This window comes from Sceloporus undulatus, chromosome 2 (assembly GCF_019175285.1).
Source record: "Sceloporus undulatus isolate JIND9_A2432 ecotype Alabama chromosome 2, SceUnd_v1.1, whole genome shotgun sequence".
NCBI classification, from domain to species: Eukaryota; Metazoa; Chordata; class Lepidosauria; order Squamata; family Phrynosomatidae; genus Sceloporus; species Sceloporus undulatus.
The window spans coordinates 290,256,284-290,279,545 of record NC_056523.1 but is presented as its reverse complement, the minus strand read 5'-3'; the positions used below and the strand labels follow the sequence as shown (position 1 = coordinate 290,279,545).

The 23,262-nt window shown below is 40.1% G+C and overlaps 1 protein-coding gene across 5 annotated transcripts in view; it reads right to left on the bottom strand.

The window, feature by feature from the left end:
* Positions 1-23,262, bottom strand: part of POLK (DNA polymerase kappa) — a 56,166-nt gene that overhangs the window by 27,963 nt on the left and 4,941 nt on the right. For 3 of the 5 annotated variants that reach the window (XM_042453197.1, XM_042453196.1, XM_042453198.1), the window contains exons 2-7: positions 22,945-23,068; positions 13,424-13,589; positions 9,525-9,644; positions 6,691-6,843; positions 3,617-3,748; positions 1,714-1,867 (exon numbers count right to left, since the gene is read on the bottom strand). In XM_042453197.1, the coding sequence (XP_042309131.1) occupies positions 1,714-1,867; positions 3,617-3,748; positions 6,691-6,843; positions 9,525-9,644; positions 13,424-13,558 (694 nt within the window). In that variant the 5' untranslated portion in view covers positions 13,559-13,589; positions 22,945-23,068. Of the gene's footprint in view, positions 1-1,713; positions 1,868-3,616; positions 3,749-6,690; positions 6,844-9,524; positions 9,645-13,423; positions 13,590-20,463; positions 20,756-22,944; positions 23,069-23,262 lie in introns of those variants that run through there. The other 2 variants (XM_042453195.1, XM_042453199.1) reach the window with 2 other exon arrangements.

Here is a 23,262-nt window from a genome sequence, read left to right as displayed (position 1 = left end):
ATCAAATGGCTAATTTATTAGGTTAGTTACCTGGTAAACAAATTAATTTTCAGTTGGCAGCAGAAATATCTGACACTGGGAGCCTCCCTGGTTCCAACAGAGAAATCAATCCATATGGTGGACAACACTACAGAGAAGGTTTTCCTCCACACCACAGCTAAATGGGTTTCACTATGACTCAGTACAATAAGCAGAGCCTTCCCATCAGAGTATAGACACTAGGATAGTTTTTATGATAACTTGGTCCTGAGCTGTTTAGGGTTTTCTAAACTGAGACCCCGAACAGACGGGCCAAATGAAGTGGCTTCTTGTTCTTCTGGAGGTGTGACAAGCTTCCAAAGTGGCCCGAAACCGCACCAAAGCCGTACTCCAATCTTTGGACCAGAGCAAAAAGGAGCTGGGATAATCTGGCTCCTGGTGGCGCAGATTTGGCCCTGCATCTGTGGCCCACTTTGAGAGCAGGCCGTGCAGTCAGAGTCCTGACCTGCTTTTGGCCAGAGCAGACTCAGGTCACTCTTTCATGCCTATCTGCTCTGGCCCTAAGTGTAACAACTTAAGCCTGGTTTAGTAGCAAAGTAGCAGAAAACAGCTTTCAGCACAAGAGTCACATGTGCATATGGCAGGAAACCCCAAAAAGCAGTCAAGCTGCTTACTTCTGCACTACCTGCAGTATCCATATAAGGTCTAAGTGTAGCTCAAAATAAAGTGCACTGCAGTTGTCATAGGTTTAAGTTACTAATGCACGAATAACTCAGTTTTATTTTAAGTAAGCTACCCAACAAACATTACTGAATGGCCTAAAGATGCAGTAATAAATAAGTAAGAATTTTACAAATTATAATGTTTTCTTCATAAAGTAAAATAGGGCTTTGATTAAGGCTTGTAATTTAGAAAACCAATCATATATTTCCTCTGCCCCATCCCGGATTCGCCCCTTTCCACTTGCTGCCCCTCACTCCTGGAATCTTCTTCCCCCACAAGCAAGAGCCATCACTTCTTTAACTAGCTTCAAAACGGAGTTGAAAACCATCCTGTTCAGAGAAGCCTTCCCAGGCATTGCATAATTGTCGCTTACCATCTGATGTTCTTTTAGTGCCTGTTTATCAAACCATTTCCTGTATTGCTATGTATTGTATATGTATTATCCTACTTGAGAGTATGTATTTTCCCTGGATGAAGATTAACCTTCCATTTTGAAGCCAAGCCCTTCCTCCAGTCCATCTGCCTTGGTCCAGGCCTCGGAGGTAGAGAGGAACTGCTGGACCTCTTACCCTCTCCCTCCACCACTCCCTTCTCCTTCTGTGTCATGTCTTTTTAGATTGTAAGCCCGAGGGCAGGGAACCGTCTAACTAAAAAGATTGCATGTACAGCGTTGTGTAAATTTACAGCACTTTATAAATAAAGGTTATTAATAATAATAATAATAGCCAGTTACCTAAGTTAGTAGGCATAAGCAAAGAGCCTTTCTACACTGAAATGAAAGATGACTCTTACACATAAGTATTAAAAGTGGAATTCTGAACTATGGCATTAGTCTATCTTATTACTACCTACTTATTCTTTTTTCACATTGACAAGCAGCCCGCAGGGCACTACAGTAGACAACTCAGGTAAGGAATTGCTTCAAAATATGGCTATTGGGCTACTTTGGCCCAAATAATCATCCCAAAACTGCAAAACAAAAAACAGGCAAACTTTTAGATAATTGCTTACCATCTAGAGCAGAGCTGTTTGTTTTGATTAAATGTTTTCTCTTGCTTTCATCCCAGTTCTTCCTTTCTTCTAAGTGTTCTGTTATGTTCAAGTAAGCTTCATCAAGGCCCATAGGCAAAAAATGTGGATCATATTCAGCTAATATTTCTCTAACCTTGATAAATATTAATATAAAATTACAAAGATGTGTCACTGTTGGGGGGATCCAAGTTCCTTTTCCAACCAGTTTTACAGAGTTCAACATGGAAGGTCGTACTGTGAGCTTCAAAAAGAGAAAGAATCAGTGGAACAGAGTAGAGTTTCTACTCTTCCAACTGATAGGGAAAAGGCTAGATCCATGCCAATACTTATATATAGCATATATTGTCCTTGTAATAAAATTTAGCCCATTAAATTATTATATGTTGGTTGTGATCCTACAAAGGCAGGGGTAAAATGGCTGTAGGTACCATAAGCAATACGGGAAATGGGATAGGGAGCCATCACTACTGGCTTCTGAGCAGCATGGGAGCTGGTAGGACATCTTTCTCTGGTAAGAGAGAAGACTTTCTCAGCCATCCCCACACCACTGTTGCACACAATTTCAAAAAGTTCCTTGCACGGGTATAATGTAGCATTCTTCCAGCCTTGCATTCTATTACTTTTCCTCTCTGCTGAATTTTAGGTGCTAGGTAATTCAGGATCTTATTGCTAATTTTAAAAAATATTTCTGACTGACATCAGCTATATTGAATTTCTTATACTTCATTATGAAGCAATTACTTTCCTTCTTTTGATTATACATTTTCTCTGAATCTTTGATGAAAACATAGTTGCAGAGATCATCTGGGATAAGGAGTAAGGCCAGTGAGATTGGTGCTACACAAAATGGTGGCCTGTGGGCAAGTGCTGGTCTCTGAGTCATTAGCAGCAGGTCCTTGGCATGTTTCCAGGAAAGAAAGTGCTTAATTCTTTTGAATTTAAAATGAGAATTGATAGTTAAGCAAGCAACTATATCTCCTCAGGGAAACTTGCTTATGTTGACAGAAAAAAACATGTTGACAGGAAAAAAATACTCATCACATAAGATTCTATTCTCTACAGCTGATTGTTAAGAGGTACTAATGGATTATTAAGAGGTACTTCTCTTAAGGCTAGTTCTACTAGAAAAAACTGATTCAGTTTTACACATTCATCCTACTTTTCACTGCCCTTCCTTGCATATCTAATAAGATTACTTTTAACATGATAATTTATTAAAAGTCAAAGCTAATTAACAAAAATATGAAGCTCAGTGAAAGTAATTTCAGAACAAGAAATACTTATGACAAATTCAAATCATCAAATGGATGAACATTTGGCTGTCAGAGTAAACAGGTTATAAGATGGGATGGACATACTCATGGACCATATCTACCGTCAGGGTCATTTTTTATCCCCAGAGGGTCATATTTTTTGACAAAAAATTGCCCTAAATATCCCCAAACACTTAGATAATAGGAGCACTTTTGTCATGTTTATGTCTACTGGGTCATTTTAGGCCCAAGAGAATCTTTATAAAAAAAAGTTAACAGGAGGTGATTTCCAGTTTTCATCCTTTTGTGCTACTCTCCAAGGTGTCCTAGGAGGGGGCTTACCTTTTAGCCTCTAATTGTACATGCTGTAAGACTTTATTCTTCAGGCATAAACTTAGCCTTTGATTTTATCACTGTTGTCATAGAGCAATAACTAGCTCTTCTCTTTTTAACTTCTTATATTATCTTAAATTCATTTTGACTGTTCTATCTATCTTTATTGCACCATTTGTGATTTTACTGACAATCCTTGTTTTTATTTTGTAAAACAGTGCTGGGGCATTGCTAGTTGGTTATTATATAAACATGTAAATGAAGAACAAAAACCAAATGGAAATTAAATTACATACCTCTTTACTTACTTCTTTATATTTCTTAAAATTTAAAGGCACTATAGTAAGATGTGGGCACAGCTTCTTAGCAATAAACCCAGGCATAGCAGCACGTACCCCATATCGTCTAGCATGGTAATTTGAAGTGGACTTAAAGAGATAAAGATATAATTTAAAAGCATATGGTAAGCCATTTCAAATGGGTTGTATATTGTGATAAGAATATCACTTAGATCAATCAAGTCCCATTAAAAAGATATCAAGTACCAGTTTAATATGGTAATAATTGCATCCTGTTATATAACAAATGTTATATACCAAAACCATAATCTTTTTAGACATGAACCTGCTAGAGATATGAAAAATGAAGAGACTTGGGGCAAAGGAAGAAAAAAATGGCTGCTTTACTGACCTAGAGATTTTAACTAAGGATTTTAAAATACACTCGGCTGTCTTAGCACTGGGACTTAGGACTTTATCACACAAACCTCTTCTTCTGCTAGAACAGTGTTATTTGTAAAAAGCTATGCAATTGGGACTGCTCTCTTTCCTTTTGCACTTTACGATACAGGATTGCAACCTTCATTTGTACTAAAAACACACAGCATTTGGGACTGCCCAAACTGTAACTGCTCCAAGACACTATCTCTGCCCCTTTTCCAAGTTTGGTGCAAATATATACATGCACACACGCACATACAAGCTGTCCCCTCAAAAAAAATAAAATAAAATAAAATAAAAGAATCTTATTTGACTTTTTTTCCTTAAAGGATGTCACTGTGAGAAAGAGTTATAAAGAGGGGTAGGGAGTGGAAAAATATAAATAAAAAGGATCCGTCACTGAGGAGATATACAAAGGAAGTTTTATTTAACAGATGTTATAAAGGTCATACACCTGTCAATTATAAAGATTACAAAAGAAATTGAACAAGATGTAGTTGTACGATGATGTGCATCGTGTTTTATTTTATTTTATAAAATTAATAAAAAAGATTTTATTAATTAAAAAAGCCTTTTTTCCTTGTGGTGGGAAGCTTCCTGATAGGGCTAGAGCATACTTCTAGCTTCAGACTTAACAAATTGCTGGTAGATAAAAACCAGCGACTGATCTATCTGTCTGATCTATACTAATGCTGGCTTTCATCTGCCAATTATTGTTAAGTCTGAAGCTAGAGGTAACAAGTAAACCAAAGACAGGGTTAATGAAACAAATGTTTTTTAAACTGTAAAACTTATTTCCAGGCTTCTGTGAGTGTGTGTGTGAGACAGACAGACAGACAGACTGACTGACTTTGGAACAGGGCAGGAAAAAGAGACGGGATGAGGGAGGCAGTGAGCAAAGTTTTGGCTTCTCTTGGCCCCAGCTGTTTGTGTGTATGGGGGGGGGGGGGGGCAGATTTGAAAATTGTTTTTTTTTTCTATAGAGAAAAAAGTTTAAAAGCTTCTCTTTACTTTGCCAATTGAGAAGAAATCAAATTGAAATTTCCACTACTTCTCAATTGGCAAATTATTAGCCCCTCCCAACTGGGGCTTGTCAGAAAAACCAAAACTTTGCTCCTAAACCACACCTAAAGCACACTCCCTGACCACCCAAAAAGCAATCCTGGATTTTAGCAGGAAAGGAGGTTATTAATGGATTTTTGTGTTAATAGAAAGAAACACTTTCAAAACGGTTTCCCATGGGAGAAAAACAGAAGAATAGTGTCATGAGATAAGCCCCAACTGAAGACACTATTATCCTAGTGTAAGACATAAAAGCGCACAGCACACACACAATTGCAATTTACCTGCCTCGTGTGACAAAGCCATTAGATCAGGTCCAGAAACAGTGGGTCCAAAACAGACAAAGCATTTCTCAATTTTTTACATGCACCAGTACATACAGCCAGTGTAGAGTAGTTACATCAGGACTTGAAATCTCCAGTTAACCAGCAGAATAACGGATGACTTTGATTCATTCACTATTAATACTATTTCTATAACAGACTTTCTATTACAACTGGAAGAAGGATAATTTACTTCATCTCAAATATAAAATAAAGTTTCAAAATTAGATAATGTTTGCATTGTGTTTAGTGAAGTCAGGCAATAATTATTTTGATATCCTAGTTCAAAAAGTTCACTAATAAAGTTTAGAAATGGTTACTTCAAAAATCTATAGTTAGATATACAATGGGTGAAATAGTTTATGAATTAAATAATGATTATCATGGTTAGCTGATATTTTGGAAAATGGCTTTTACAGATCCTATGCCAACCTAATCATCATTATTTACCCATTTACCCACCATTCTAAACTATGTCTTTCATGTCAGTCAAATGGGAATTGTCATTTTCCAACCCAAGTTCCAAGCTTCTTCCCTCCTTTCTCCAGTATATTTTAATCTTCTATCTCTAATATATCGAACAGCAAGTTGTCTGCCAAATACTTATCTACCTTGTTCAAGTTCCAATTTTTACTTTCTTTCCATCCTGATACTATCATGGCTTGTGTTACTTTTTAATATATACTTTACTTCATTATTATTCATTCCCTTATTCTTCAAATTTAATGTTATAAAATTCTCTTTGCTCAAATGAATGTCCTTGCCTATAATTTTATTAATCTTTCTTATCACTTAACCCCAAAATTTCTGAACAAAAGGATAATCCCACTACATATGCATATAGAAACCCGTGGATCCACCACAATGCCAACACTTTGCTGATAAGTTTTTATTGAAAAATGCTAATTGAGAAGGAGTCCTGTACCATCACCCTATTAATTTCATCTGTTGATCTCTTATATTTTGGAACATAGCTTTTACAGATCCTATCCCAGCCCATCATCATTTTCTCACCTTCTAAATCATGTCTTCCATGTCAATCAAGTGGAAATTGTCATCAGTAATTTATACTGCCTACCTAACAGTGTTGTTGCTCAGATATTCTGCCTTCAGATGGATGCAAGAAGTGCAGAATCTAAAGGATTTTTAAAGTTGTGGTCTCTGAATTATTTTATTTGAATATGTTTATCATAAGAACTGACACATTCTTCTAAATGAAAGATTATGAAAACTTATGTATTTTTGTAACAAAGATTTCCATCTTACCAACATACTCATTGATCCCACCGCAATGGGCTTGTCTCTCAGCTCTGGATTATCTCGCATTTCTACAGCTGCATAAAAGGCATCCATGTCAATATGCACAATAGTACAGCTAAGATCACGGTTCCGTTCCATTTCCATCACAAATTGATCCATCTGTGTAGGAGTAAATTAAGGCAAGTGTATGAAGATACAGAATTTTTTCCAGTCATACTGTGACCTTCCATCAACATTTTTGTTAAACCTATAAAAATAGCTATAGTGTTATAGATAATATTTTAGGACTATTTATATACATACATACATACATACATACATACATACATACAATTTGTAGTCCTGTAAAAGAAGGTGCATGTCAGCAGCTTTAAGATAGCATGTCACCAGGGCAATTGTCACATTACGTAATAATCACTATAAGGATTCCATTACAAATCATCTTTAAGCTGTGACTTGGGAAATTGGTTCATACACATACGAACAGTATGACATGATTAGCTAAATTAATGTAGTAAAATATATATATATAATCCTGTACTTTTTTGTGTAGTTAAGGAAAGGCTCTGTGGAAATCCCAGATCTCTAACAGAAACTTCAGTAGTTGCTGCCAAGCTATTACTGTACAAGATAGACTCTGATACCATATGGTTCATGAAACTCAGATGCCTTCTCTTGCTTTATCCAGCAGTATCTGGCATCTTATTCTGGCCATATTTTAGAGACTGCAAGCACAAATACACTTGCTGAAAATACAAATATAAATGCAGATATGAAGAATTCAAAGACATAGCCTACGTTAGTCTGGATCAGCATGCAAAGGTGTCTTATAACACCTTTGAGGCTGAAAGAAAGACGTTGGTAGCATAAACTTTTGTAGATTAAGTCTGCTTCTACAGATTTATGGAGTAAAGTGCCTAGGGACAAACATTTATACCTATGAATGTGTGTTTGTGAATAGCAATAGAAAGCTTGTGGGTGGGTGATGAGGTGAAAAGTTCAGTTTTAATTATCCTTGGGGGAAAAGAGGTGAGCTAAAGTCAATGGGAGTAGATAACCATATGAATGGTGGAGGGAGTTATTAAAATGTAGGATGATGCTGGATGGGAACCAGAAAGAGGATGTGATAAAATGGGCATGAGAGCCCTCATGAGGCTTGGGTATTAACTATTGTTCTAATATGGTAGTTTATCGCACTGTTCCTGCACGGTCCATTCTGAGAATGGAACAGAAGGAGCAGGAATGAGTGCGGAACGAGTGGGGGACGGATTTTACCGCACACTCCAGTCCCTCATTCATTCCGTTCCCCCTCTCTTCTGTGCCCATTCCGTTCCAGAGGGGGGAATTTTTGAGAACAGAAACAGAAATGGGAACAGAAGAGAGGGGGAACGGAATGAGTGAGGGACTGGAATGTGCGGTAAAATCCGTCCCCCACTCGTTCCATTTCCTGCTGGGCCATTCTGAGAACGGCCCACAAGCCCGGTGCGATAAACTTCATAGTGTGCCAGGAAACCATATTCTCTGTTCAACCCACTGTCTAGAGTTTGTGGATATATTCCAATTTTGCTGTTTCTCTTTCCAAACTTCCTTTGTAGTTTTACTGTAGAAGGACTAGTGTTCTTAGGTCCAAGATGGAATGTCCAGGAAGAATGAAGGGTTCTGTAACTGTTGGCTTTTTTAAAATATTCCCATTCCTAATGTTTGATTTATTCCAGTTTATCTTCTGGTGCAATGACTTGTACCCAGGACTAATTTATTACATTCCAGATTAAAGACAGAAAATGGCAGAACCCCTGAGACCACTAAGACATATCATAAATTAACTACTGGACAATAATGCGTCTCTCTCTCTCTCTCTCTCTCTCTCTCTCAGGCTCTTGGTGGCAGGACTTTACTTGCTTACAGTCTCCCAATTTCACAGTTACATACCTATAGGAGGACCCACAGCACAGATGGGGAGATGGGTATAAGGCCTTGTCACCAGATGCCAACTCTGCCAACTCAGTTACTTAAGAAATGTCATCACATCATCCATAATATGTCACCTGTTCATCCACTTGCACCAGAAGATATATTTATGGTACCAGCTTCTTTCTTTCAGTATGAAAGGTTCTACAAGACCCTTTTCCAGATTACGGACATAAGACTGTGAAGGCAGTCAAGTTAACTTGGGTCCAAAACATAATGCAGAAATAATACATTTTGAGAATGCTTTAACTGCCCTGGCTCAATGCTAGGAAATCCTGGGAATTGTAATTTGTTGTGGCACCAAAGCGATCTCTGATAGAGAATGCTAAATTCACCAAACTACACTTCCCAGAATTCCCTAGTATTGAGCCAGAGCAGTTAAAGCAGTCTCGAACTGGATTATTTCTGCAGTATCTTTTGGACCCTGGAAGGTTTATTCGTTCTCTCTCACACACTCTGATTGTCACACACCCAAAAGAAAAAGGATTTCAGTCATAACAGCTTAAATAGCTTTTGAGGGTGTTGAAGATGAAGGTTAGAAGACCCAGAAAAACCAGTTGGGGCACTCCAAAAAGAATGTGCACCTGGAGTTCAGACAAGAGGTTGATAAGACTGAATGCACCATGTAACAACCTGGCTTTTGTATATTTGAAGAGCAAATGTTTTGACAAAAATGATCTTAATACCATGTTCAAACATAAGGCTATCACATGCTATCTGAAGAATTCTCTACTCACATCCTAAGGCTTGACATATAAAAGTTTTACTTCCCCAGAGTCAACCAATTCAATCGAGTTTATATATAACTGATGTGGAGTACACCAGAGGAATATTTCTATCATTAATTCTTGCAAGACAAACGTGCACATTACCTGTAGTTGTGCTTTCATAATCTGTTGATCTGTAATTTTATTTTTTAGTTCTAGCAGTTTCTCAATTCGTTTGTTAACTTGCTGGTCTTTCTTAAGCTCATTTTCATAAAATTTAGAACCCTGCCAAAGAAATTAAAATTGCTCAACTTCAGTTATTAGCTTTAGTTTGCCTAATGCAGATTAGTTTAATCTGTTATGAAGGAGGGGCGAAGCACATAGCCCCCTCAAAAAAAAGAAAGTAGCTCAAACTCAAGATTTTCACACCAGTTTTCAAAGTGACATACATTAGACATAAATGGCAAGAAAAAAAGTGGCTGCTGAGTTACTAAAAGAATCACACAAAGATACATTTCACATCAACAGAAGCTGGTAACAGAATTTATTCATCTACACACAGGAAAAATGATGCAATATAATGTCTGTAGTTACTTCATGATTCTGTGAAAAAGATAGAGTAATATATTATAATTAACATATTGCACTAAAGCAATGTTACTGAACGCAAGACATCACCGCATTATAACTATGTTCACAAAGCAGAAATCCACCAATATTTAGGATCTGCATAGAAGGCTGCAATTTTAAAAGTAATGAGACTTAGGGGCTGGACAAATCGGGGAAAAGGGGCAGATAGAGGCTGCCCCTTTATCCCCCACATCATTGCCATGGTGACCGCACATCGCGGCAATTATGCACTCAGAAAAAGGAGCTGCAAAACGCTGCTCCTTTTTCTGCCACTGCCAAGGCACTATTAGTGCCCTGGAGCGGTACAGTGACGTCCGTTGTGTGCTGTGCCATTTGGATGTGGCGCAAAACAAACGTCATCGGTGCATGTGCCGTCTCAAGGGGATGCTCCGCTCTCCCAAGCCCTTCAATTGGCCCCAGGACAGCGCTTTTTGCCCATGTGTATTGGACCATAATTATTACCAGTCATCATTTATTAAGCACCTAAATTTTGCAAAGCATTTCATAGAGATTAAAAGATGATAGTCTCTGCTCACAGGGATTCCCCAATACGGCAAATCCACTAGCAGTAATGGGAGATGAAGTCCAACACATCTGATAGGTACCAGACTGGAGTGGGTTAGTGTAGCAGTCAGATTTTATGTTTCATTACCAGTATTGCTCTTCAGAAAATTAATGATTTATGACATATTCTCCAAATATTAGTATGGTGATATGTTCACATGTAAAGACCTACAGTCGCTCCTCCTTTATCGCGGACTTGAGGTCTGTGGTCTTGAATACTCATGGAAGGGTGACCTCCATTATTTCCAGTGGGGTGCACCCCCACAGAACACACTCTGCATCCACTTATCGGCATGCGCCCCATTCAAGCCTATGGGGCTTGAATATTGGTGAGTCTCCATTTTCGGGGGGGGGGGGGGGGGCTGCGGAAAAGGATGACTGTATTTTGCTACATGGAGTGGGAGGTAGACAGTAAAACAGTGTATGGACATGCAGAGTGAGACAGAATAATAAGCCACCTATGTTGCCCAACTGCACAATTGTCAGAGCTTTCTGTTGTCAGATAGCATTCCTGTCAATAGGGGGCATTGTTCCTATGACGGATGAGAGGAACCCCTTCTGCTCCTGTCTGGTCCCGTAGTGGCGAACCTATGGCATATGTGTCAGAGATGACATGTGAAGCCATTTTTCAGGGCACGGAGAGGGCGGGCAAGTCCTGGACCTTCCCGACCGTCCTGGACCTTCAACTGCCTTCTTTTTTCCCCCTCACCCCCCGGGCTTCTAGCTGTCTCCAGAGAGGCAGCTAAAGATCAAAGATGCAGGGGGAAGAAGTCCCACCCCGGAAGTCTCACCCCCTGGAAAGTGGAAATCCCACTCCCAGAAGTCCCCCCCCCAGAGGTTCCCCCCTCACCCGGCACCAGATAACATCGGGTGCTGGAAAACCTTTTAGTTTGGGCACTCAGTCCCTAAAAGGTTCGCCATCACTGGTCTAGTCTGTCTATGGGGAGTAAGATACAGTCCATAGGATAGGAGCCCTGAGAATAAAAAATTGTGTAGTCCTCCAGATATTGTTGAGCTGCAGCTCCCAGCATTCCACATTATTGGCTATGCTAGGAGTTGCAGTTTAACAACATCTGAAAAGTCACACAATTCCCAAACTGCACAAATTCCAATTACCACTCCCAAAAGATCTTCCTAGGCATCAACATTGGCGTCATCCTTCTAGTAATTATCGGCCTGTCTCGCTGCTGCCATTTTTAGGGAAGGTGATCGAGAGGGCAGTTGCCTTTCAGCTTCAGGGGATCTTGGATGAGACGGATTATCTGGACCCATTTCAAACTGGCTTCCGGGCGGGCTATGGAGTTGAGACAGCTATGGTCGCCCTAGTTGATGATCTCCGTCTGGGCATGGACAGGGGGAGCGTGTCCCTGTTAGTGCTCTTGGACATCTCAGCGGCCTTCGATACCATCGACCATGGTATCCTTCTGGAACGCCTGGGGGAGTTGGGTATCGGAGGCTCTGCTCTGCAGTGGTTCCGTTCCTACCTCTCGGGCAGATTCCAGATGGTGGAGCTGGAGGACTGTCGCTCCGATAGGAGTTCCCTTACATCTGGGGTCCCTCAGGGAGCGATTTTGTCCCCTATGCTATTTAACATTTACATGAAGCCGCTGGGAGAGATCATCCGGAGACACAGGGCGCGGTGTTATCAGTACGCTGACGACACCCAAATAGTCTTCTCTGTGTCTCTGACTGATGCAGTGACTAGGGATGGCATCTCTCCTCTAAATGCCTGCTTGGAGTCGGTAATGGGCTGGATGAGGTAAAACAGACTCTGCTTGAATCCAGAGAAAACGGAAGTACTGGTGATAGGCTCCCCTGGCCCGGGTAAGGAAATTTTTCCACCTGTCCTGAATGGGGTCACACTCCCCGTGAAGGACTCTGCTCGCAGTCTGGGGGTGCTTCTGGACTCGTTACTCCACCTAACATCTCAGGTGAATGCGGCAGTCAGGAGCACTTGTTATCAGCTTTGGCTGATACGCCAGCTGCGTCCCTTCCTGGGCCGGGGGGACCTTGAAACCGTGGTACATGCTCTGGTAACCTCTCGGTTGGATTTCTGTAATGTGCTTTACATGGGGTAACCCTTGTACCAAACTCGGAAGCTTCAATTAGTTCAGAATATGGCTGCTAGGCTGGTTACTGGATGTTCCAGGGCCAGCCATATAACACCAGTATTGAAAGATCTCCATTGGCTGCCTATTTGTTTCCGGGCCGAATACAAGGTGTTGGTTATTACCTATAAAGCCCTAAATGGCTTGGGCCCAGGGTACTTGGAGGACCGCCTCTCCCCATACAGTCCGCCCTGCACTCTCAGGTTGGGTGGGAAACATCTTTTGAGAGTTCCAGATGCTCGATTTAGTTCATCTCGGAGGGCATTTTCAGTTTCGGCCCCTCAGCTCTGGAACTCTCTCCCCCATGAGCTCCGTACAGTCACCACCCTTGATGGTTTTAAGAAGAACCTGAAGACCTTTTTATTTCGCCAGGCTTTTCCCCCATGAGCCTGTTGTCATCTTTTCTCCCCTGGCAATGTAATTGGCAGATTCCATCTATCCAGCCATTTGTATGGGGTTGTTTTGTAGGGTTTTAATTGTTTTTAATTGTTAATTGTTGTATTTTTATGATATGATGTATGTTTTACTTGCTGTTGTACACCACTGTGATCCCTGGAATAGCAGTATAGAAATAAATTAAATTATTATTATTATTATTATTATTATTATTAGTAAGTCCACAGATTTCACTTTCACTCTTATTGGAACATACCTTTCCTTCTGAACAATAAAGTCATTCCAGTAAAAACCTTGCAGTCTTTCTTGAATGCAATCGACACTTAAGAATAACTAAAGCCTTTGCAGATTCTTAAACAAACAAACCTTGGAAGCTTCCATTATGATTTTGTTGATTTTCTCTTTATCCAGCCCTTGCATTCCAGCTTTGTTATCATTGAGGCCCATTCTAAGCAGAAGCCCAACTCCGGAAGAAACATCATCTTTATTTTCATTTTCCATTGCAGAATCAAGCAGTTTTTCAGGTTTTCCTCTGAAAAAGACAAAAATGCTTTAAAAGAGACACTGCTCGCCATACTAAAGCATCACAGTGTTACAGAATTATCCTTTAGGCACTACTTACACATACAAACAGCATGGTCCCCCTTTTAAAATACAAACCAACTCCAAATATACTGGCTAAACCTTAACAAAAAATTTAACTTTTATATATATATTAGTCCACATAGTTTTGGTCATTCAAGAAGTTACACAAAATATTACACAAACAGAATATATTTGGACTGAGTTTCAACTTTTCCTCTGTAACACGTTAAAACATTCTTCCTAAGGCCATATAGGCACTTCTGGATTCAATGCAATTTTAACAGTTATATACAATAATATTCCCTTTTAAAAGGAAGCAGTAGTATTTATTCACAAGATTTTGCATAAAAAATTTCCAGTGTTCAGATTAAAGATGGAAAGCTTGAAAAGCCCTCAATGAAACAAACAAGCACCATTCACTGACTCTTGAAAGCCAGCTAAATCATACTCCTTCTCAAAGTGGTACAAGAACAGTAATAAAAGTCAAAGATATACTTTAAAAAACATAAAATTATGTTTAAGGCCTTTTCTTCGTCATTCATACATTAGATATGTCTCTCCCCAAGTGCAAGTTTTTATAAGCCAAACTCTTTAGAATGAACCAAAAAAAGGACATTCTACACATAAATTCTTACATTTTCAAGCAAAAATCACTCTTGTTTTTCTAGCTAAAACATGTTTTCTAGCTAAAATAAGTTTCATTTCTATATTTTACAAACAGGAAAGGAGGCTTTAAAATGCATAATCTCTAATAAAAATATGAATGATAGATATTTTGGAGTTACAAAGTGCCAAATCTCTTGTACCAAGTAGGACATGAAATACAGTTTAAATTTATCTACCCAGAGGTAAATCTGAGCTAGCTGTGTATAGGACTACCATATTAAGCACCCTGTGTACCTTTTTAGTTTAGTGTTTATTCTGTTAAAGTGAAAGACATTATTGTGACCAACAGTCCTGCATTGTCTTCCCTAACCCGGTCCTCAAGGTATAGATAAGATACCAATTTTCTAATACTAAAGGATTGATACTTCATACAATTATCCCTTTCCTGATTCTTTGTTATATATCTTATATTGTTGATAGCATATCCCTAAATATCATAAGAATTAGGAAGAATAAGTGGAATGAATTTCCAAAGCAGCAAAGATGACTACATCCATATTTCCTATGTTAATAATGCTGGGACAGTTCACTGTTGTTACATTCTATATTAAGAGCTTTTGTACTGAATAAGATTATTCTATTCTGCTACATTCTAATTATTTCTAAGGTATTGCACACTGAATGTTCTTTTTAAAATAGATATCTTTGGGACTGATCCATTTTTTGTTTAAGCCAAATGCTTAAGGATTTTAAGAATTTTTTTGAAGTCCACTCTGAAAAATACACTCATTAAAACTGGCCTAAGGAACATCAGGTATCAGTATCCCATATCTGTGCTGCGAAATACTGCTAGTATCCAAAATGGGCATGTGTTTGTGCGCACATCATATAATCCTTCCATGCTACCAAGAGCATTCTTTCCAGTCACTGGAGCTTTGCAATTTAGAAGAGCCCTGGTAGAACATAGGATTCTTGTCATTTTCGATCATCTGCTGATTTGTTAGAATAGCAATACTGACAAGGAGAATGGTGTGATTAGCTTGCAAATGCTTAGGAGCTTATGAAGCTGGGTTTGCTATAGGCTTTTTCAGATGAATGGCCATGATTACAACACCATTGTTGCAGCCTTTGTTTTTTAGGACTAGAATGACAGCAAAATGTAAACATCTTACTACAATTAAACTGCAATAGTGAAAAAAATTAATTTATTCATCTATGACCTAGTTACACTGAAATACTAGATACAATTTGCCTCAAATGCTCAAAACTTTTAACTCTGATATGTTGTCATTCTGACTGATCATTTAGTAACATTTATCTAGGCTAGAATATTTCAGTCATGACATCTGATTTTGGTTGCATAATAGCTGACAATAGCCTGAATGACCCCTTCGGCCTTATTAAAAAAGAAGATAGTTTGGCATACAAAAATGTGTGTGATGGTCTTAACATGCAGATTATGGGTCTATCTAGATTTAAAATGATTTAGGAATTAGCATATGTAACAGCATCATCAAATAATGCAACTATAATTTTTCTTTTTACAGAGACTTTTACAGGAAACATAAACAAAGGGTTGGATCCAGAGAAATAACTGTAGAGGTAGTGGGTGGAGGTAAGGTGATTTGTTCAGCGATGGGTGTGAAATTGCCACTTTAATCTAGAGTACCTTTTTGCCAAAAAATGAATTAGTGATTTTATTTTATTCAAATCAACTGAATGGAAGCTATTTTTTCCTATGTGAAAAAGGTGACAGCTATTCTCAGGGACACCAGGGAAATGCTGACAGGGACCAGGGAAAGAAGAAACAAAAAAGAAGCTTTATATTTCTTTTTCCAATAGACTCTGTAGTATAGTTGACTTTCCTTGCTATCAAAATTAGTAATATTTCACTATCATATAATATCTATGTTGTGGGATGGGAAAAGAAACACTTTATGTGCACAGCTGGAAGATGAACAATTATGTAATTTGCTCAGTAATCTCAAGGGTTTAACAGACTTGCAATTAGCCTCTTCCCTAGGGGAGTGTTGCAAATTTGACTTACTGTGAGAACGTCACTTTGTTTTCTGCAGCAAATGTGTCAGTTTTAGAGCTAATGTCAGTTTTGGAACTAACATATGTGTGCACACATCTGTGTGTGTGTGTGTGTGTGTGTGTGTAGTGGACCCTCCGTATTTGTGTACTTGCATCCACAGATTTCAGCACCCGCGGATAGGAAGCCCGCGTTGTCCCTAATGGCAGCGTGTGCACACAGCCATGCTACCAGGCGCATGCACATTGTGTCTCCATTAAGGAAAATGGAACTTGAGGTCCCACAATTTTTTTTTATCTCAGGGTGGTGGTGGTGGTCCGAAACAGATCCCTGTGGGTAACAAGGTTCACCTGTGTGTGTGTGCGCACACACTCCTCCACTTCTTGGAGTAAGGCAGGTTCACATGAAGTGGTCATTATCTGTAAGCCTCTACTGATGCAGTCACCTAACAGGATGCCATGAGCTGACGGAAAATGGGCTACGTGGTCCAACTCCCATGCTACTTGGATCTTTCCTCTCACCTTACTGTCTCACAGGTTGTGACAGAGGTGGTAGTGAGGGATTGCTGTTCAGACTTTTTGCCATTGGCCTATGGGGCTCCACAGCGGTCAGTATTCCCCCCCATGCTTTTAAACATCTACATGAAGCTGTTGGGAGAAGTTATCCAGAGCGTTGGGATTAGGTGTCATCAATATGTTTTACATCTGATGCCAAGGAGGTTGTGGTAGTACTGAAATGTCTGGGTACAATAAAGGACATGCAGGTGAATAGGCTGAGGCTTAATCCAGACAAGACAGAAGTATTACTGGTTCATAGGAAAACCAACCTGGGATTGGGATCGCAGTCTTTTCTGGATGGGTTTGTACTCCCACTGAAAGATCAGGTTCATAGCTTGTGGGTGCTCTAGGACCCAGCACTGCTCTTGTAAAGCCAGGTTGCTGCAGTGGCCAGGAGTGCCTTTGTCTAGCTTTGCCCAGTGCACCAGCTGCACCCTTTCTTGGGGAAGGGAGATCTGGCCATGGGGTTTCATGTCTTATCTATGTTGTCGTTAGATACAGCTAACCACTTGAAAAGTGGCCTTGAAAAGGGTTTGGAAGATGCAAAATGCAGCAGCCAGATTGGTTCAGGTGGGCATTTTAGAGACCATATAACACCAGCCCTGCAAGAAAGTGCTGCATTACAACTTGTGTCCAAGCTCAATTCAAGGTGTTGACCTCCAAAGCCCTAAACAACTTGCAGCCAGGATAGCTTCTTATATGAGCCTACCAGAAATCTGAGATCTTAAGAGGAGGCCATGGAAAGTGTCCCAACTTCTTGTGAAGTTAGGCTGTTGTGTACACATAATAGGGCTTATTCTGTAGCAGTGTCCTGATTGTGGAACTTCCTATTCAAGGACGGTTGGCTGTTCTGGTGGGCAGCCAAAACAGTACTGTTCCACGATATTCCATGCTTGACACTGCTGCATTAATTGTTTTAAAACTGGATTCTATTATTGGTTATAGACTGCTTTTAGGAGTTTTTAAAGATTATTTTAATGTGTTTTAAAATGTTTTTACCTTTATTGTTTTAACTGATTTTTATTTATTCATCACATTGGGAGCTATTGTGGGCTGGGAGGCAATACAGCAATGCTTTAAGTAAATCACAAACAAACAAACATGGATGGAAAAGCTGCTGCAACTGGAGGGTCTGGCTGAGCAGTGCACTCCCTTTAAGTACTATTCAGGCAAACCTGAGGGAAAATTGCATCCTTCAGGTCAGGTGCCTGCAAAGCACCTCCACACACCGTGCACTGATTGGCTGCTTCTTCCCAGACACACAAATGGCACCACAGAAGAACCCAAAAAGAAGCCGCGCTATGTTGCAAAATGGCATCCTACTGCCACCAGCACAGCCAGCAATCTCCCCCCTACCCAGATAAGTCTGAGGGGGTCTCTCCTTCTCATATTGTTTTGAACTGTGAAAGATATCCTAAAATTCCCAAGGGGCAACAAGAAGCCAAGGGACAACCAAAGAATGAGCAATTATTATTCTCTTCTTAATGGCAGCAGTTACTATAATCCCTAATAATATTTTTTGCTTAGAGACAGATTTCTTGTTATTAATTTCTAACATTTTAATCTATCACTGCTCTTTGATGAACTGTTGCCAGTTTGTCTGCATCCTCCCTAGATGTGGCAGTGCATAAAGAATTGCTCCAGCAAACACAATCAAAGCCAAGCAGAAGACTACTGTGCTTAAATGGTGGATAACTATTTTCTTCTAATGTAATGCAAACAACATTCATTTAAAATAGATCAGACTTTCACTTTGCCAGAGGCCTTTTTACTGTCATTTAAATATAGTCTTGGCATCACATAAAAAAGGATTTGCTTTTCTCAGCATCAACTAGTGATCAAGTTCCATATACAATGCCAAAATTCAAGTGTTCTTCAACGCGATCAGCAATGTGGGAATCATACAGCCTTCCAAATTAGGTGAGCTGCAAGTCCCAACAGCCTTTGCCAGCATTCATTGGTAAGAAATGGTGAGAGATGCAGTTCAACAACATATGAAAGACTGAATTATTCCCATCTCAAGTCTGAATCTTGTCTCCTCTTCTGATTTTCTATTTGTAGGAGCAACCTCTTCCAGAAAAGTTTAAATGTTTAGAGGTTTAAAGGAAATTTTTCCAAATTTTTAGAGAAAAACCTCTCTCTTGGGGAAGGATTTTTTGGGATATTTTCAAAGGTATTACAAACTTCTCAGTAAAAATCTGTAACAACCTATTAAAAGGACTCACTCTCCCTCACACACTTTCAAGAAGGAATGAACATACCATGTTCAGACCTCCTGGAAAATTCACAAAGGCTCCACTTCTAAATATACTATGGAGTACAGTGGGCCCTCCACATTCGCTGGGGTTAGGGGCATAGGGCCCCTGTGACAGTGAGAAACGGCACATAAAACACTACTCTTTTTTATCTGAGAGAACACCTCTCTAGGCATCTCTAGGTCCTCCAATGTGACTTTTCAGTCAACCTCTGGCAGAGTCATGCTGGATGACCTAGAGATTCCTAGAGAAAAAGTATTCATCAAATCCACCAGTAATCACATCCACAAAAGTCAAAACCACAAATGTGGAGGGTCGACAGTGGTATTTATGTCTAAGTAAGCATATGTAGAATTGCACTGTAAAACAGGAGTCCTTTACCAGCTTATGTGGGAACAACTCCCAATAAACTCAGACACAAGAAGATTTAGGACCCTTTCACGATAAAAAATTACAGTTATAGTGGTAGTGTTATAGTGATTCTACTATAACTGCCATGCTTCCCTCCTATGCAATCCTGTACAGTAATTTACCGTGTGTGCAATGGGTATGTGAGGTGGTATCCAGAATTCTCACCCTGAAAGCTCTAGTGCTTTACTAAACTACAAATCTGAGGATTCCACAGCTATAGCAGTCAGAGTGTAATTATTATTATTATTCCACTTTTTCACGGGGAATCAAAGCGGAACACAACAGTAAAATGACACAGCATACAATTAAAATTACAATTAAAAAGACAGATCCCAAAAACCCTCCCCTAATCGTAAAAGCCAAGCCATAAAATAGGATTAAACAGCAGAGAGTATAAAACATGCCAATACAAGCATAATAAAAAAGAAAAGAAAAAAAACTTGTGGGTGAATTGTGCAGGAGAGGTTATCCTATAGGAGAGAGGGGACAGGGATTGATATCAGTACCAATGTCAATATCAATGTTAGGAGCAGTAGAAATAACAGCAACAGTAACAGTAGTAGCAGGGGGAGGCAGGTCAAGGACGCTGATCTGGAAAGGCCTGTTGGAAGACATCGGTCTTGATTGCTTTTTTAAAAGGCTTCCAAGGTGGTAAGATGATGGATCTCGTCCGGCTGGTCATTCCAGAGCCTGGGAGCAGCAGATGAAAAGGCTCTCTGGGTCACCACAGACAACCTAGTCTCCTTAGGTTGTAGCAGATTCTTCCCAGAGGACTGAAGTGTGTGGGGTAGATTATATGGAAGGAAGCGGTCCCACATGTAGTCTGGACTCAAGCCATGTAGGGCTTTAAAGGTTAAAATCAACATGTTATATCTTGCCCGGAAACTGATAGGCAGCCAATGGAGAGATTTTAGGACCGGTGTAATATGGGCAGTTCTAGGTGTGCCCGTAACCAACCTGGCTGCCATGTTTTGTACCAATTGAAGTTTCCGAACTTGGCACAAGGGTAGCCCCATGTAAAGTGCGTTTCAGAAATCAAGCCGAGAGGATACCAGTGCATGTACAACTGCTTCAAGGTCTCTCCTTTCCAGGAAGGGGCGCAGCTGGCGTATCAGCCAAAGCTGATAACAAGTGCTCCAGAACTGGCTGACATAACTCCATTCCTGGATTGGGGGTTCCTATTGCAAGTACTTCCGTCTTACCTGGATTCCGTTTCAGTTTGTTTACCCTCATCCAGTCCATTACCGACCTAAAACAGGCATTCAGAGGAGAGATGCCATCCTCAGTCATTGCATCAGCTTGAGACATAGAGACGTATATTTGGGTGTCATCAGCGTACTGATATTACCCCACCCCATGTCTCCAGATGATCTTGCCCAGCGGCTTCGTGTAAATGGTAAATAGCAAGGAAGACAGAATGGCGCCCTGAGAGACGCCAAATTTTACCTCTCTTTTAGCTGACACTGTTATAATGGAATAGCATGAATGCATCCTAACTTACTTCTATGTAAGCATATACAGGATTGCCTTATAATTGCAAAACTTAGTTAAAAACAACAACTACTGAAGAGCAACATTCTGAAACTCAGAAGAGGCACCCTCTTATTTTAAAAGACTGGTGCAGGTTTTCTCATTACAAATAGTAGAAGTTATAACTACAGTACAACATTTTATCTGCCTACTTTGTCAGCTTAGAATTTTAAGGCACATTTGTCATTATAATATTCCTTCTAAATCATTTAAAAAGAGTTACTTATAAGATTAACTTTATATGTTATAAATAATAAAGCTTGTTTGTAGCAAATTTGAACAGATATCAAATATGATGGAGACATGAATCTGTATATTGTGAAATATTCATCCTACACAATCTGCCATGCATGTGACCTATCGATCCTACACCACTAACTGAAATAATATTGTTTCAGTTAGCAAATATTTTCCCCTTCACACCCAAGGTATTGCAGTGCTATTCCACAATGAAAACTAGGACGCAAGAAGATCCCCACTAGCTTCAGAAATCTCAAAGCCAACCGATTATGTTTCCTCACATCTGCTCCTGGCAACCTCCCCAAAGTCAATGACAAACATTTCCAAAACTTGCCAACATCTAATGTGGTTTCTCAAATGCAGCCAGACCAGAAGGAGTATCTTAGGCAGCTGTTGTGACATGGATTAAGTTTAGAGCAATAGAAATCTAACAGAAAAAGTAATAAAACAGGCTGTCATGCTGTGTCACTGCTTCAGCCATAACTGCAGACAATACAACAAACCGATTTGTTTTATCCACTGTCTCTTTTATCAGCTCTTGTTCTAAGGCAGGCATATGGAGAATCAAGCCCTGTGAAGTTTGAGGCTTTCATGGCTGGCATCCATAGTTTTTTGTGGGTTTTTCGGGCTGTGTTCTAGAAAACAAGCTTCATTTATATACCGCTTCATATCGCCTAAGCAGTGTCTAAGCGGATTACAACTGTAAGCTAATTTGCCCCCAACAGTCTGGGTACTCATTTTAGCGACCTCGGAAGGATGCAAGCCTGAGTCGAGCTTGAGCCCTTTTGCTGGTCTTGAACCCGCAACCTTATGGTTTTGAGTGAGTGGCTGCAGTACAGGCATTTAACCACTGTGCCACCAGGGCTCCTGATGCCAGCCACAGATGCTGGTGAAATGTCAGGAATAAACTCTTCTAGAACATAGCCACACAGCCTGAAAAACCCACAAAAAATTAATCAAGCCCTGGTTTTCCAGTATTTAGATAACAAGCCAATAACAAACCATAGCTTCTAACTGTTATTTGTAGCTCAATAATAAACCATGGTTTGTTAGCAAGGACAGATCTGGACAGAACCACAAGCCAGAATTCACAACCAAGCTAACTGTGAAGTGCAAACCTGGCAAAACATAGGGGCTGTACATAGCCCAAAAGGAGCAGCTGTGTGCTGTCCCAGGATGCGCGGAGTTGGGGACACGGCAACCGGACGCCACGCCCCAAACCTGCCGGGAAAAGAAGCCCCGAAAAAGAGCTTCTTTTGCTGGTGCTACAGGAGCACCATAAGGGTCATATCACTCCCTTATGACACTCCCCATGCGCAGTGCCATTTGTGCACCATGCACGAGCGACCTCATCATGGTGCACCCCGTGTAAACAGCGATGTACCAAGATGTGAATGCTCTGCCCTACCAAGCCCTAATTTTGGCCCCAGGCCGGCGCAAAGCACCAGTCTGTACTGGGCCACAGTCTTCCAGGTAGCTGGAAGAAGATAAACCAACAGATGATAATAGCATACAGAAGTAAAGTATAACTGATAACTATTCTCTCAAGTCCTGTGAGACTACTCTACATTGACTGGTGTCAGTTTTTGAAGGCATTCTTTCTTCCACACAAGTCAATGAAAAGCTGGTGTTCAGTCCATTGCAAAACATAAAGAACATAATAATTGCCTTGGTATGTGTGGGGTCAAATGCCCATGTAGTTCTTCGTTCTGTTTTCAGGTGTGGCCAGAAATGGCTGGCTGGCTTGCTCACAGAAACACAAGGGGCTTTCCCTGCCCCGCTCGCTTTCTTTCTGTAGAACAGAACAGCAGATAGATGAAAATTAACTTGGGAATAAAACCCGAACAGGTACATTACCCCCACCCACCCGCATGCTGCTGAGTGCAAGACCATCATCTCTCACTGGCTGATAGGAGTTGCATCTGGAGTCATAGATCTCCATAGGCAACCCAGAAGAATTTATTTGACCCTGAAAGTCCTACAAGG